Genomic DNA, 16,192 nt, shown 5'->3' with positions numbered 1-16,192 from the left:
AAGTTAATAAGATGTTTGAGAGGTAGTAAAATGTCTTGCAGATGATTTTTTAGTATTTTGGCTGGAAATTCATCGAACCCAGGAGCAGAACCGCCTCGCATTTCCCTCACACACTCGGCCAACTGACTGTCAGAGACAGGCTCCAGTCGCAGTTCACGTCCCACACTGAACAAAGCATCGTCGACCAGTGGCGGACCCACGGGCGGTGGCAGCTCGCTCGCCAACCTACTACCAACACTTGAGAAAAATTGATTAAACGAGTTCACACGCATAGCTTTAAGTTTTAAACTAGAACGGGCTTTGGCGCACTGGGTTGGTAAGATTAATGAAAATAACACGACATTTTGGCTGTAAAATATGGTACAAATAGAAAATACCTTGTAAGCAGCACCTGTCATGACAGTATATTTCCTTTTAAACTAAATCGCATAATCCTTTATAAGATACGTTGATTAACAATATGTAAACGTATATATATTTGTAACAGACAATTTACAGTATTTTTGCTTTTTGGAAATGTCCCATTGCTATGTCATTTGCATTTTTTGTTGCCAATGAAGCCGCAAGACCATATGAACTAGGAGACCCCTAACAGTTCAATAATAAAAGCCAACTTCACTTCAAGCATTCCACTACACCTAACATTCCGTAGAGAGATTATATTGACAACTTTATGTTATGGATAAGGCTGAGACAACTAACTGACATCCCCCATGTCAAGTCAAGGAATTCCAGCTTTAACAGTAACCCCACAATCAATTTCTCAAAACTATGCTAGAGGGTTCATTCATTGGCACAGAAGTACGATATGAACTGACGCGACGTGACGAAGGAAAAATTAAACTTACACTGTAACGGATATACCTCCCTTTGAAGTTAGAATATGTCTTCCCAAAAAATATTTTCTTTTGGAATAAAATCATATTACACTGATGTAATCACGGACGTGTTTAACTATAAAAGATCCACCAATACAATTTTAATACTATTTAAAGGTTCTTCCAAAGGAAGAGATAGGTACCATATAACATAGTAATAATAACAGCGATGAGGTACGGCATGGGGATTATTTTATTCATTGAATGATCAACCAAATTTGGAAACTAACTCAATTAATATCATTATTGTTTTTACACCTATTACTCTTTAAACAATGCTAAATGCCAAAATGTGTATATTTCACCCAATTTATCGCAGTTAGATGAATTAACGTAAGCCTTGAAAGTAACCGTCGATTTCGACGGGTTTCACTTAGTATTCTTCATAAGAATAACATGGGAATTTTAAATTAAAATTTTTTTGAATTTTCTTCATAACCATTCACTGAACTCATTCAAGTTTATCCCGTTTTACACCTTCAAACCAAATTTTATCAAAATCCGACAAAAATTACTCAAGTTATCGTCCGGACAAACATATATATATATATATATACAGGGTGTTAAAAAGTCCCTGGACAGTTAAATATTTTAAAAAATAATGCAGATAGAGCTACAATACTTGGTACAAAGTTACAGGGCATAAAACTCTATTAACACATATTCAGTGATCCAATAACTCTTCAGGGGGACGGCCCACAAGGAGTCGGAAGAAAATCTTAAATGGAAGCATAGGTCAATATGCACATCAAATTAAAGGTCTTTTTTAGTAGAATACAATGCCGCAAACCGCACTTCAAAAGGTTGATCCTGCGCAAAATGGCAGATGTTCAAAGATTTCTTGAATCCGCCATTTTGAATCTTTGAACGACTGCCATTTTTTACTCAGGCATTCTTTTGAGCTTGAATTTACGGCATCGTAATCTACTAGTGAAGACCTTTAATTTGATTTCATGGTGTTAGCCTCCGAATCACTTTAGTTAATAAAAATGGTTTAAATACCTTTAACTGTCAGGTGATCCTTTGAGTAGTATATTACACTACAGTAGAACGTCGATTATCCGAATTAATTGGGGATTGGGGGTGTTCGGATAACTGATTTTTCGGATAATCGGTCATTGACGAGAAATGACGGGAATTGACGGGAAATTACGGGAAGGGATAGCGGCCGGCGGCGATTTGCCGATTTTGCGTCAGTGACGTCTGTGGATACTTTACAATAATATAAATTTAATTAATTAACATCCAGATTTATTTTTACAATACAGCAACAAACATGTACAACAGTACTTAGAACTGGACTACAGAATCAGAATGTGTACAGAAAGAAATTTAAAAAAAGTCCAAAATAGATTTTTGCTTTAGTCCAGACACTCGTTTTTTTGCTGCTAAATCTCGCAGTCGTTTTAAAGACAGCAATTGAACAGAATCACATTCTTCTTGCTGCTCTAACCACAGCATTGCAGTCTCTAGGCAGTGAAAGGCTTCATCGTGGGATGGGCCGTTTTCATTAGGGAGGTCGATGTCATAATCCTCTTCTTCATCGTCATCGCCGTTCTCTTGGACGTGAGCTATGATTTCATCGTCCGTCATCACTTCATATCCAGGGTCATCTACATCACATTCAAGCCACTCTTGAATATTGTCTTGATCGCAATCTTCAAATTCTGGAGATTGGTTTATAAGGCCAACCAGTTCTGACACAAATTGGGTCGGGGGCTCTTCAGGTGTAGGAGCAGCCTCAGTTGGGCAAAGCTTATTCCAAGCTTTCTTCAGTGTGGTCTCCTTGACGCAGTCCCAAGCTTCTGCAGCCATATAAACAGCATCCTTCATGTTTATTGCTTTATAGAGCTGAAGAATGGGTTTGTCTTCTTCTTGCCCAAGCAGAACCATCCGTAACAACGCTTTTCTGTAATAACGTTTAAAGCTCTCAATTACCCCTTGGTCCATCGGTTGGAGAACTGAGGTTACATTTGGAGGCAAAAAAACCACCTTGAACTTGCCATCTTCTCTGTCGAGGTCCATCGAGGAAGGATGACTTGGAGCATTATCGATGATTAGCAAAACATTTCCAGAGCTCCCAGTTGCGATGTGTTGCTTTTTAACTTCCGGTATAAATACGGTATCATACCATTCGACAAAAATGCTTGTGTCCATCCACGAGTTCTTTTGGCTTTTGTAGGTGAGTGGTAATTTTACAATTCCCTTAAAGCACCTCGGGTTCTTAGATTTCCCAATGATAAGCAAAGGTAGCCTATGAGTTCCAGTTTTATTAGCGCACACCATTGCAGTGATGCGGGACTTGCTTGCCTTAAAACCAGGAGCTGACATCTCTTTCTTAGAAACTAAGGACTTTGTTGGCATTTTCTTCCAATATAGGCCTGTTTCGTCTGCATTATAGACATTGTTATCATCGTAGCCTTCCTCACTGAGCAAACTTGCAAACGAATCTTTGAATTTTTCTCCTGCTTCAGTGTCAGCAGACAGCTTTTCCCCTTGAATATCCAACTCCCTAATACCATGCCTAGATTTAAACCGTTTCAACCAGCCGGTTGATGCCTTAAAGTCAGCGTTACCACCAAGTTTCGCATTCATTTCTAGGGCTTTTTCACAAAGCAAAGGGCCACTTATTGGTTGTCCTTGTCCACGTACCTGCATAAACCAAGTGTACACTGCGGTGTCCAAGTCTTGGTTTTCCGCCATTTTCATGGTTTTCCTATGTAGGCTCCCATCTTCACTGTCGAGAACACGCGCAAATTTTGTGATGGATTCACTTTTCTTTTTAATGTCAGATATCGTCGCATTTCCAACTCCATATTCCCGAGCTAAACTCGATCCACTAGCACCTTTTTTTAACTGCTCCAATATCTTAAGTTTATCAGAAACACTAAGCACAACACGTTTACGTTTGGACGACATAGTCAGTGTAGAATGAAACAGTACAATAGAAACCCGTACGAACTGTCGCTGTCGAATGCTCACAGGCGACTGAGACTTGAGACGGATACTGAGTCAGTGGCAGTAGGAGTGGCGCGCGCGGCCATAGTGCACGACAATTTCGTCACGTAGGCCCGCCCCGCCTCCCACCCTGCCTCCCGCCTAGCAGCTGTGCGGTGGCGTAGCGCTACGGCCAGTCGTGATTGGCGCGCGATTTTATTGATTTTTGCTTCTGTCTTCCTTTCGGTTAACCGACGTTTCGGATGACCGAGCTTCGGATAATCGACGTTCTACTGTACTGCAGTTTCAGCCCTCAGGGGGCTTTCTTCAGGTGTCGAAGGAGGTCAAAATTTTTCATTCATACGAATTTGTCACATTAAAACTACGAGAACACAAATACGACTACGGACACGAACACGAACACGAACATAAAAACGAATGTAATCTTTAATTTGATGTGCGTGCATATCGACCTATGCTTACGTTAAAAATTTTCTTCCGATTCCTAGGGCTGTGCCCCCCGAGGATAAAGCGTATAATAGCTGTTGAGATAAAAAATGATTTACTCAGTCCTGTAGGCTCAACAGCTGTATAATGTAATTCTGATTATTATAATGTTAGTTTGTTTAAGTTGTTATGTAAACAAACTATTAGTCTATTAAATGGTTCTCTAACAGTTCTTACATTTCTTTTATCCTACTAATAAAATCAGTTTATTACAACAGGTTATGGTGGCCCAGACTCGCAAATAACTGTGTTTATTTATGGATTTGTTAGTAGGATATATGTGAAAGAACCTGTGATTGGTTGTTATTTGTCTTTTTGAAAAATCTTGTTCAGTTGTCTTCAAGTGTTTTGACTACCATGGAAATTTCTAAAGTTTATGTAATTGATAAATTGGAGGGTCAATCCAATTGGATAGATTGGAAATTTCAAGTAGTCATACAGTTTCGAGTTCATGGTATAATGGAAGCTGTTGAAGGAAAGCTTGTATACCCTGAGAAACCAGGTGAAGATGAAGATGCTTCAAAGATGGACAAATATCAGAAACAGGTTGCTGTACTTGAAAAGAAAGAATTTTCGGCACAGAATATCATTGTTTCATCTGTTAGCAGTCAAGTAAGACAGCTTATAAATATGTGTTCAACTGCACAGGAAATGTGGGGGAAACTTTTGAGTATTTTTGAACAGAGAACTGAACAGAGACAAGACCGTCTGTTTAATAAATTCTTTGGAATTAAGGAAAAGGACTCACATGACAGTGTAGCGAAACACATAGCAAAGCTGGAAAAACTTTGGGTTGAGCTACAGGACGAAACTTGGAAAGAAGATAAAGTTAAGCTTCCTGATTCATTATTCCAAAATAGGGTGTTGAATACGTTGCCCTGTGAATATAGTGAATTCATTAACGCTTGGGAGTCTGTACCGAAGGATCTGAGGACACTGTCATTATTGAGAGAGAGACTGTGTACGGTTGAAATGAGAATGAAGGAGCGAGTAGTTGTAGGTGTAAAGGAGTCTAATGCTGGATTTTACACTGGTTCAAAACATAAAACTTTCTCACAACCTAACTCTAACCGTGTGAAATCAACATCAAGCATAATTACTGTCAGTGATGTTAGAGCTGAAAATAAGAAAAAGAAATGGAGACCTAAATGTTTTTCATGTAACCAGCTTGGTCACATGAAGAGGGATTGTCCTAATGTCAAACAGTCACTAAAACCTGGAAGTGCTTTTGTTGGATATTGTGGTCGCTCACAAGTATGTATCGAAGAATCTAATTGGATTGTAGATTCTGGAGCTACGCAGCACATGACAATGAACAGATCATGGTTTGTGACGTACGAGGCATTTTCAACAGTTAAGCATGTTGGAGTTGGAAATGGTCAAACCATGGAAGCACTCGGCAAGGGAAACATAATTGTAGAGATGATTGTGGGAGGAAAATGCCAGAGAAATCATTTGGAAGATGTTTGGTATGTTCCTGAAGTAGGAAAGAGCTTATTTTCTATTTCCTCTACGTTGGACAAAGGTATAATTTCTACTTTCAGCGAGGACAAATGTAATTTTTTCAAGAATGGTGTTTTGGTTGCTCAATCACATAGAAAGAATGGATTTTTCATTATGAATATGAAAGTTATTCCTATTAAAGATGCTGAAGCTCAAGTTGCTTTGAGAGATGATTTACAACTGTGGCATGAGAGATTAGGGCATCAAAATAAGCGTTATGTTTTGACCAACCTGAAGAAAAATGGTATTGAATTCTCAAATTCAGATACTAAGTCTGAGATATGTGACGCTTGTATTGTTGGCAAAATGCATCGGTTGAGTTTTGGTACTCGCAAAATACTTGTTAATCAACATGGTGATCGCATAAATGCTGATGTTTGTGGCTCAATGCCTGTGTTATCAGTTGGTGGCGATCGATATTTTGTTGACTTCAAGGAGCCTGTGGAACAAAACAAAAAGTTTCCTACAACTGAAACCAACTCTTCAACAACTGCAAGCTTACCTGACGAAGAAGGACAGAGGTATAGTTTCAGAGACAGATCAAAATTGAAGCCTCCTGTGAAACTTGCTGATTGTGCCCTTCTGACATGTGTTGCAGAACCTACTAAGTGCAAGGAAGCGGTGACATGCAAGGATTCTCATCATTGGGTCAAGGAGATGGATGAGGAAATAAAGGTGCTTAGTCCAGTGTTCTGGTGTAGTAAATATCAGAAATGTGTAGCTTTGTCAACTACAGAATTTGAGTTGATTGCTGCAGATTGCTGCAAGTTTGGCTGTAGGGGAAGCAGTGTGGCTCAAGAGAATACTTCAAGATGTAAGGATACATGAGCAGCAGTTTTCTTTTCTGAGTAAAGTGTCATTTTTTAGGGGAAGTGTTGAGATAAAAAATGATTTACTCAGTCCTGTAGGCTCAACAGCTGTATAATGTAATTCTGATTATTATAATGTTAGTTTGTTTAAGTTGTTATGTAAACAAACTATTAGTCTATTAAATGGTTCTCTAACAGTTCTTACATTTCTTTTATCCTACTAATAAAATCAGTTTATTACAACAATAGCAATGTAAATTAAATGAATCTTTGAACAACTGTCATTTTGCGCAGGATCAACCTTTTGAAGTGCGGTTTGCAGCATTGTATTCTACTAAAAAAGACCTTTAATTTGATGTGCATATTGACCTATGCTTCCATTTAAGATTTTCTTCCGACTCCTTGTGGGCCGTCCCCCTGAAGAGTTATTGGATCACTGAATAACATCTTATCATCAATCTTATCAATATGGTCTTATCATCTTTAAAATAGAGTTTTATGCCCTGTAACTTTGTACCAAGTATTGTAGCTCTATCTGCATTATTTTTTAAAATATTTAACTGTCCAGGGACTTTTTTACCACCCTGTATATATATATATATATATATATATATATATATATATATATATATATATATATATATATATATATATATATATAAACACATATATAAACATTTGAACGAATGATGTTTTTGACCTCTGGGGACATGAAATGAAATGAAATAGTAAATCGGTTTCGGGCCTAGGTCTTATTATGAGACCTACGATAATAGCTACTTCCCTATAGGGAAATTGGCTAAAATTGATCAAAATATGTTCATAAACAAGCAAACTACAACAGTTTACTTATTCTCAAAGTAACTTATTCTAAAATTGAACTCATTGTTTTAATTTTTACATTTGCAGGTAAAAGTGGATCAGGAAGTTTAAAAGAGATAATTGATTCAGAGGCTGAGGCATCCCTGAGTCAAATTATTTTTTAAAGGATTTTATGCAATTTTACTGATAACTGTATATTAGTAGTGTCCCACTCTTGTTGTTTTACAGGAAGCGTATCCTGCGTTGTTCAGTCAGTTGCAAGGGACAGTGAGACGTATGAAGGCAATGACTGATTGGCTGAGGAGTGAGGGTGTGATGTCCCTCCCAGATGTAAACGCCATGTTGTCCTTGACACGTAACCACAGTACTCTACATGTGTTGCAGTCTACCACTCACTTTGTGGGCCTTCACCACACAAACCTGCACCGTCTGCTTGTACAACTTGAAGGTTAATACAAGTTATGTATTTTACTGCTTCTCAAAGTAATAGCCATTTTGGCGAGGCTAGTGCCGCCACTAGTGAATGTTTCTACACTCTTGTACACAATGGATGCGAGAGATGCTATTAAATAAATTTGCTTTTATGCATAAACTAGCTGTTACCCATTGGCTTCGTCCGATATAATTTTGTGTTTTATTACAACTAAGAACCCACTGAAAGCTGAAATTGCCTTTTGCAATCATTTACTGCCTTTTTCTTTACCTTCATTTCATCCCCATATGGGAAGAATGAGCGTACACCTATATTACTGTTTAACTGTTCCTTTTAACAGCAGCTTAAAATGACTCCCTCTGGAACAACCTACATAATGTTTTTCACCAAAATACTATTCCCGCTATATCTCCTTTCATTTAGAATAATTATAGGCCTCCCCTTGAACTGAATTTGCCAGTAGTGCAGTTGGGGTAGCGGATTTTTATCCCCCTGGAATTTTACCCCCTGGGCAAAACTGATGTCACAAACCAGGGGGTAAAATTCCGGCCACAAACTTTTGAGTTGCACAACATCAGTTCGATGGATTATAGGTGGATTTAAACGAATATTTTCACGGTTGTAAATTTAATCAGAACACATAAAATTATAATAACCTAGAGTGCTAGAGATAATAAGGGGGCTGGAATTTTACCCCCTGGCCAGATATAGAAATAAGTGAGAATGACTAATTTTCTTCTTTCTGTATTAATTTAATTGTACACTTTTTAATATTAAGTAGTCTACTTTAATTTATTTGTAACCTTAACTAATCAAACAGGGTTTGAATTTTAATTTTGATTTTCAAGTTTCGGGATTCGATAGTAGTAGGGAAAAGCCGGTTCTGGACCAACCCACAAACCATAACCAAGACCAAGACCAGCTGTTCATCACCTGTTTATTCTTCCACTCATAGAAGAGAAAAGCCGTTTCTGGACCAGCCCCCAGTAGACTAGTGATTCGCAAATTTTAAGCTGGCTCGTGGTGACAAAGGAGTTAACCCCTTAGACGAGGCGTGCAAGAAACATGACATGTGGTATCGGGATCATAGGCGTGCCGAAGACCGATGGGTGGCATAAGAAATTGCAAGACGCCGCTTGGAATAGGGTCATGTCACCCCTCCCCTCCAGCCAGTAGAATACATATGTTTTTTCTACTCTGGGATCTAATATAGACTCTTATGGACTCAAAATCGGGAGGTAACAAAGACCCACACCACTTTTACTAGTAATATATTTATCTGTGTCCTACTCCCGGAGCCAATATGGGCTCTTATGGGAATACCTCCCCACAAAATCCAGAGGTGTCCTCCAACCCCACACATGGAGTATGTATGTTTGTCCTGTGCTGGGGTTTAATATAGACCTTATGGGGACAAATTCAACCCTTGCCTCATCACTCTGGGGCAAAAATAATTTTTTTTTAAGTTTTTTATTTTCTTACAGTGATCTCCTAGAAATTGTTTACAGTTTTCTAATGATGTTTCTTGAAATGTCATAACTGAATCCAGTTTCAGAGACCACAACTACGTATGCTGTTGTTCCGGCATCGGCTTGCGCGGTTGCGATAGCATTTACAAAATCTAACTCAATCTGGATGTCACTTTTCGAGCGATCTGTGCTCATTGGGTGGAGATGAGTGTCTATCACCAACAGCGGATAGTCATTCTTGAACTCTGAAGGAGATACAAACACATTGGTGTCTCCAAAGTTCACCAGACGATATCTGACCAACTGTTTGAGTGTTGTACAACAGTCTCCATTTGCCTTCAGTGATGTGTATGTTCTGCATTTCTTGAGGATAACGTTCTCCGTTGATTTTCACAGCGACATTTTTTATGTTACAACTATAACAACGGGAGGGGTTTTTCTTCTGGTCATTCCAACGGCTAGTTTGCAATCCCACAATAACAAATTTCGGGTTGTATACATTTCTATAAACGTTTGTGATATCGAAGTTGAACGAGGCCCCGAAAACACCTTTCTTCTAATACACTGCCACTGGTAATAGTTGTATACCAATTTGCTATGATCACTCAAACGGGTCAACCCATCGATCAATTGAATCTTGCTAGTGGCTGTATACTCGACTAATGGAACTCGAAGAACGAAAGATTTGATTTTGACTTTTCCCTCATCCGGTATCGTGTCTGTCATGGCTGATCCTTTCCAAACGAATAGAGCATCGTTATCTTCAGCACGGGTGAATACGACTTTGAATCCACGTTTGTACATATGATTTACAAACCTTTAACACGAAACGATTACAGATAGGCCTATCAATTCAAGCTTTGTGTTTGCAATGGGGGAGGACACGATTTCATAAAATTTGCTTCTTTAAATTTACTGTATACTATAGTATTACACATCTACCATGGCCATAGTATTCTACCACGTCACCTAAACAATAGAGAAAAATAAATTATTAAAGATTCGTAAAATATCACAAATGATTACAAAACAAACATGCAACATTTACAAAAAAAAAAAGAAAGTATTTACAACATGTTATACATATTTATGTGTAGGTAATTGAATACACTACAAGATCATTATGTTGGTTTGAAGTAACAAAATTTGCTACAAAAGTTGTATACCAAATACTGTGAATTTTTTTTCTCACGAAATCGCTAAAATATAAAAACATTATTTTATATACATATGTAAAATTTATGACTTTTTTTGATTCCTTACTTCATTAGCTTTACAAACATGTATATATCATTATTAGTATACACATATATTATATAACTTTTTACAACATAAACTAACACTATACGGTTTTAAATTTTTTCGGTTCTCCGTTTGTCATTATATTTTGCCCCAAATGTTCAGTTCTTTTATCTAAAATTTTTTTTAGCCTGTTTAGAATTTTTGAATTACTAAAACAGCTGATGATTTAAAGATAATCCATTGTATTATATAAATAAACATTATTCCTTTCTTTCCTTCTTGTAAACATGACTTTTTTTTTCTCTCTTAATTTCTCATTAATTTACTCAAACACTCCTCATTATTTAATGGTCCTTCGATCCAAGATATTACTTAAGCGATTTGGAATTACTTTCTTCCACTAAAACTCTTCATACATCAATATTTCCTCATTTTACCCATTGTTTTATGTGCCTTTGAACTCTTACCCAACCGAACTCTTATTTCCATTTTGGAACTCCTCAACCTGTTCATTTACACTTTTTGAATTTTTTACATTTATCTCCTCATTTTTGTACAATGGCATCTCCAAATAGTGATTTTAAAATTGAGACTTATACAAGACTCACATCTTTTATTAAAGTTCGTATGAACAAAATAAAAAACATCATAGATCAACTTGTTGAACAAGAAGAAACATTAACATTTGTGCAACACGAAGCCCTAAAGACTCTTATGCAAGAAGCCCAGAAGAAGAAAGAAGACTTTGATTCTTATTTTCAGCGAATTGTAAGTACATCAAGTGAAGATGATTTGGATAATGAAACTATAAGTCAAGATGAAGATCAAATCAATGACCTATTCATCCACATTACAAGCTATATAAAATCTCTGCTTCCTGAAAGTGGCTCTAGCCCGGATTCGCACAAGGTTGGTTGCAACCCAGCTCAATCTCAGGTACGTTTACCTAAATTTGAACTCTCAAAATTTGATGGAGATCTAACTAATTGGAAATCATTCATAAATTTATATGACTCCACTATCCACACCAATGACTCTTTGTCTAGTGTAATAAAATTTCAATACCTTTTGAGTGTATTGGACAAAGAGCCACTAAATTTGATTCGAAGTCTCCAAATTACTGGACCCAATTATACAGTAGCATACAATTTGTTGAGAGAAAGATACCACAATGACAGGCGTCTACAACTTTTACATTTAAATCAACTGCTAGATCTACCTAACATTTCTAGTTCAAAAATCACTGGTGTGAGAGATTTTGTCAACCGTTTCAATGAAAACACTCAAGCTTTATCAGCATTGAACTATGATGTCCAAGACTCTAACTTGTTGTTGTCCGTAGTCTTATTAAGAAAGTTGGATCTTAATCTTCGTCACAAATTAGAATCAGTTTGTAACAAATTTGATACATCAGATCATTCACTGCATACTTCAAAACAGATAATTACTTTCCTTAATAATGAATGCACTTATTTTGAGGATGCTATGCTGTCCCAAAACATGACCAGTAATGAACTACAAATGACACCCAAATATTCCTTGAACACTAACAAAAGGTTCCCACATCACAGAACTACTACAGTGAATGTAGCCAAACCTTTGTTTAATACTCAACAAGACAATCGACCAACACCAACTACATGTTTTTTTGTAATCAACAAAGTCATAAAATCTACTCGTGTTCAAAATTCCTTGCCATGTCCCCACATGAAAGGTACCAGTTGGTTAAACAATCTCAAAAATGTATTTCATGTCTCGGATCACATGCATCAAAATTTTGTCAATCTAAGCATAGACAAAAAGAATTAAATATAGACCTTCAGCTGTGCTGCGGTTACCATAAGTTCTGGCGCACACCGCTGGGATCGCCACGGTAGTTACAGCGTACGCGCTACGTAAACTACAGCGGTGTGCGCCGGAACTTATGGTAACCATGGTAACCGCAGCACGGCTGACAGTCTATATTTCATTCTTTTTGTCTATGATCTAAGTCATCTTGCAAAAAGTGTGGAAATCACAAGCAGCACACACTGTTGCATTTTGATCATGTCGAAACTGCATGGTTTGACAAAAGTACCAACAAAAGTACCTACAAAAGTAACAAAGTTTCACTTAGTTCTAACCAGTTAAACAATCACATTGATGATCAAGAATCGTCTAAGATGATTCCAAACACATCTGTTTCTCTAGTGTTACCACATCAGTATATGCAAACAAATCTCAAAGAAAATTGTACTACTGTCTTACTTGAGGAACATTGTTGGTAAAAATCAGTTCCTCTTCTGGTGAGCCACATGTGTTTCGAGCTCTTCTTGACTTGGGCAGTATGTGTAATTTAATAACCGAACATGCAGCTAGGATCTTGAATTTAAAAAGAACCAAGTCCAATATCCAACTATCAGGAATCAATCAACATGTAACAACCAACAGAGGGCAGATTTTAATTGATCTCCAAACTATGTCTGGTAAAATGGTAGTCGAAGCTCAACCTGCTCTCGTCCTTGAAAAGTTGACAGTTGATGTTCCTCGTTCATCCATTGCATCTAAAGTCACTCAACTCACTCAACAGTATAACCTGGCTGATCCTTCCTTTCACATACAGAGTCGTATTGATCTCATCATTGGAAATGCAATTTTCCCTCAACTTCTCACTCAAAACCAATTTTCACTTGGGCCTAACTTACCTACTGCTTTAGGAACTCGATTCGGTTTTGTACTTATGGGTACCGCTCCTTGCTCCCTCACAAACCCGGTGATTACCAATAACACACCTGCCACTTCACTCAATGTTTGTTTACTGTCAAAAAGTGACGTCGATTTACACGCTTCCTTACAACGCTTTTGGGTGCAAGAAGAACCCCCTACATCACCCAGTCTAACTCATGAAGAGGCACTGTGTGACCAACACTTCAGAAAAACTGTTACTCGTGATGAAAATGGACGTTACATTGTTCGTTTGCCTTTCAAAGACTCTTCAGATCATTTTCTAGGTGATTCCAAGCCAGCTGCTGAAACACGTTTGTATGCTATGGACCGGAAGTTTCGTTCAAATGATCAGTTTTCACAACTCTATCATGACTCTATAAATGTAACCTAACTGAACTCATCAAGTCCAGCTCAACCTCAAAGAACTACTGCAGTGCATGTAATCAAACCGAACTCATCAAGTCAGTTTCAAATCAAAGGCAACGACATTATACAACATGGAAAAAAACTCATCACATTAAAGAGGCCAGTGACAATCACAATACCTAAGTTCGCAAACACGATGATTAGAAATACCACAAAGACAGTGACAAAACCTCAACCAACGAATACAGATACAACAGTGAGCTCAACTACCTTGACAAGTGACAGTGCTGATCAACCAACGAATACAGATACAACAGTGAGCTCAACTACCTTGACAAGTGATAGTGCTGCCATCCAACCTACCAACATTGCTGTCATCCCAAGAGACAGTACTGTTATCCATCCTACCGATTATGATACCACCCATCCTACCGATCGTGTTGCTGTTAAACCAACAGACAGTGGCACCGCTAACACAACCCACAGTGCAACCACTACAGTAGGAGTAGACAGTCAAGCAATCCAGGCAAGTGGTTGAATTTTCCGATGAAGCTCTGGACAAAGGCTACTGCCAACATCACAAACAACAGAGGAAGCGCTCATCCTCCAATCTCAACTTGTTGAATTACTGAAACAAGAGTGCTTTGAATTGAAGAAATGTGTTATGAACTGTCAAGACTTGTTCACTTCTGTTACTCAATCTCATCATAAAACACCAAATTTCCTTCAAAACTCTGATGCTCAACATTTCAAAGAGCTAGGACTTCGGTGGTCTCCAGTGTAACTACTTACTCAATTTTAATTAAAAATTTCATTTCATTGCTTTACCATTCCTGAAACCCTAAAACATATTTCAGTTCATATTTCTCAAGCTTCCCGAACTTTGTAATTCAACCCATTATTTGCTGTTTTCAATACCCAATCGCTGTAGCTGTCATTCTTAATCATCATTTCCTGTTTACTGTACTTTTCCAATGATCAGACAGTTTGGGCTTGTTCCCTAAAGTAAGTGCAAGCTACGCATCCGTTTTCCTGTGACAGAGACAGAAAAGAAGTCAATAAACTTCTGGAAGCATCGACACGTGTGCTAATCACGTGGACTCACAAAAACCAATCAGCGGTAAGAAGACCCTGACTGTATGACGTATCACCACCCGATTGGCGGAGAGCACCCCCCGATTGGCATCTTCACGACCCTCTAAATTACCTGAAGAAGAGTTGAGCAGTCTCCTAGAATTCGGCTTAACGTGCGTGAGTCTCCAGTCTCCAAAATCGTAATATGTTCCGTTGAAGTGTCGCGCGCGTGTGTTGTGTGTGAATGTGAAGTTTAGATCCCATGGCCTGTTGTCACTTTAGTGACAGAAGTTAGGTTGTGTAACATCAAGTGAAATATGTATGTACCATTTTAAATCCATTGTAATCATAATTTATTTGAATTCTAAATCTGCTTGCTCACTCACAAAATAATTAAAAGGGAATGTTTTAAAACTTTGTTTCTCTCTTCCTAGAGAGAGTTTGTTCAAGTATAAACTTAGTTTTGTTTTATTAGTTTTCCTTTAAATTTTATTTCATTTTAACAATTTACTTTTATATTTCTAATTCATACTTTTAATTTATTATTTTATTTTTCAAAACACTCCATCTCCCTGGTCTTTTGACTTCAATCTTTTGATCTTGGGTTTAGTTCTTTCTTTTAAAATACCCGTTCTTTGCTGGTCTTTTGCCATTTATAATTATTGCTTTTACAAAAGTTTGTCAGTTCAATTTGTACTCAATGTTTCTGTAATTGTTTTTTTCTCTTAATTGCTTTATTACATTCCTCTTGTAACAGAATGTCTGTGTTTTATTGTTTGTGTACCTCAAACTCATGTCAAGCGAGCTCTAACAAATTAAATTAATTACCAATTCTTAAATAAAGCTTACACCAGCAACTGTTTTTAAGGCGTTTCCCAGCAAAGATGGTATAGGTTGAAAAGGAGAAGTAGAAAAATGCAAACAGATGCTATAGCCGGCCTACAACAAACTTTTGTGTTAGGTAATGTGTTTTGTTCTAAACTAACTGTTGAAGTGAGGACACTTCCAAGGCCGGGAGTATGTTCAGATCTTTTATCTAAAATTTTTTCTTAGCCTGTTTAGAATTTTTAAATTACTGTACTAAAACAGCTGATGATTTAAAGATAATCCATTGTATTATATAAATAAACATTATTCCTTTCTGTTCTTCTTGTAAACATGACTTTTATTTTTTCTCTCTTAATTTTTCATTAATTTACTCAAACACTCCACACCAAAAACTTATAAAAAAAAATGTTTTCCTAACATGTTATATATTTTTATGTAGGGAATTAGATTGTCTACAAAATGAATATAATGAATTTCCCATAAAAAATCCATAGGAAAAAAATAACGGCCGCTTTTGAAATTTCACAAAAAAAAAATCAATTTTTTTTCACTTTACCCATAAAATACACTGTCTACATCATTATGATATTACTATTTCTAGATTCTCCTGTTCTTTCC

At 37.2% G+C, this 16,192-nt stretch overlaps 2 protein-coding genes across 2 annotated transcripts; one reads left to right on the top strand and one right to left on the bottom strand.

The window, feature by feature from the left end:
- Positions 1-2,210: 2,210 nt before the first annotated feature.
- LOC128998837 (jerky protein homolog-like) lies at positions 2,211-3,797 on the bottom strand. The gene has a single exon (XM_054425196.1). The coding sequence runs from the start codon at positions 3,795-3,797 to the stop codon at positions 2,211-2,213; it is 1,587 nt and encodes a 528-aa protein (XP_054281171.1).
- Positions 3,798-13,070: 9,273 nt separating this feature from the next.
- On the top strand, positions 13,071-13,697 carry LOC128998831 (uncharacterized). Its single transcript, XM_054425189.1, has one exon. The coding sequence runs from the start codon at positions 13,071-13,073 to the stop codon at positions 13,695-13,697; it is 627 nt and encodes a 208-aa protein (XP_054281164.1).
- The last annotated feature ends 2,495 nt before the right edge of the window (positions 13,698-16,192 follow it).

The sequence above is a fragment of the Macrosteles quadrilineatus genome, unplaced genomic scaffold, assembly GCF_028750875.1.
Source record: "Macrosteles quadrilineatus isolate MER2022 unplaced genomic scaffold, UCM_ALF_1.0 Scaffold_1__1_contigs__length_201487025, whole genome shotgun sequence".
Lineage (NCBI taxonomy): Eukaryota > Metazoa > Arthropoda > Insecta > Hemiptera > Cicadellidae > Macrosteles > Macrosteles quadrilineatus.
Note: the sequence above shows the minus strand (reverse complement) of the source record. Positions and strands in the feature narration are given on the sequence as shown.

Coding starts and splice junctions, on each gene's coding strand:
- LOC128998831 (XM_054425189.1), top strand. CDS start 13,071: ATGGTAGTCGAAGCTCAACCTGCTCTCGTCCTTGAAAAGTTGACAGTT.
- LOC128998837 (XM_054425196.1), bottom strand. CDS start 3,797: ATGTCGTCCAAACGTAAACGTGTTGTGCTTAGTGTTTCTGATAAACTT.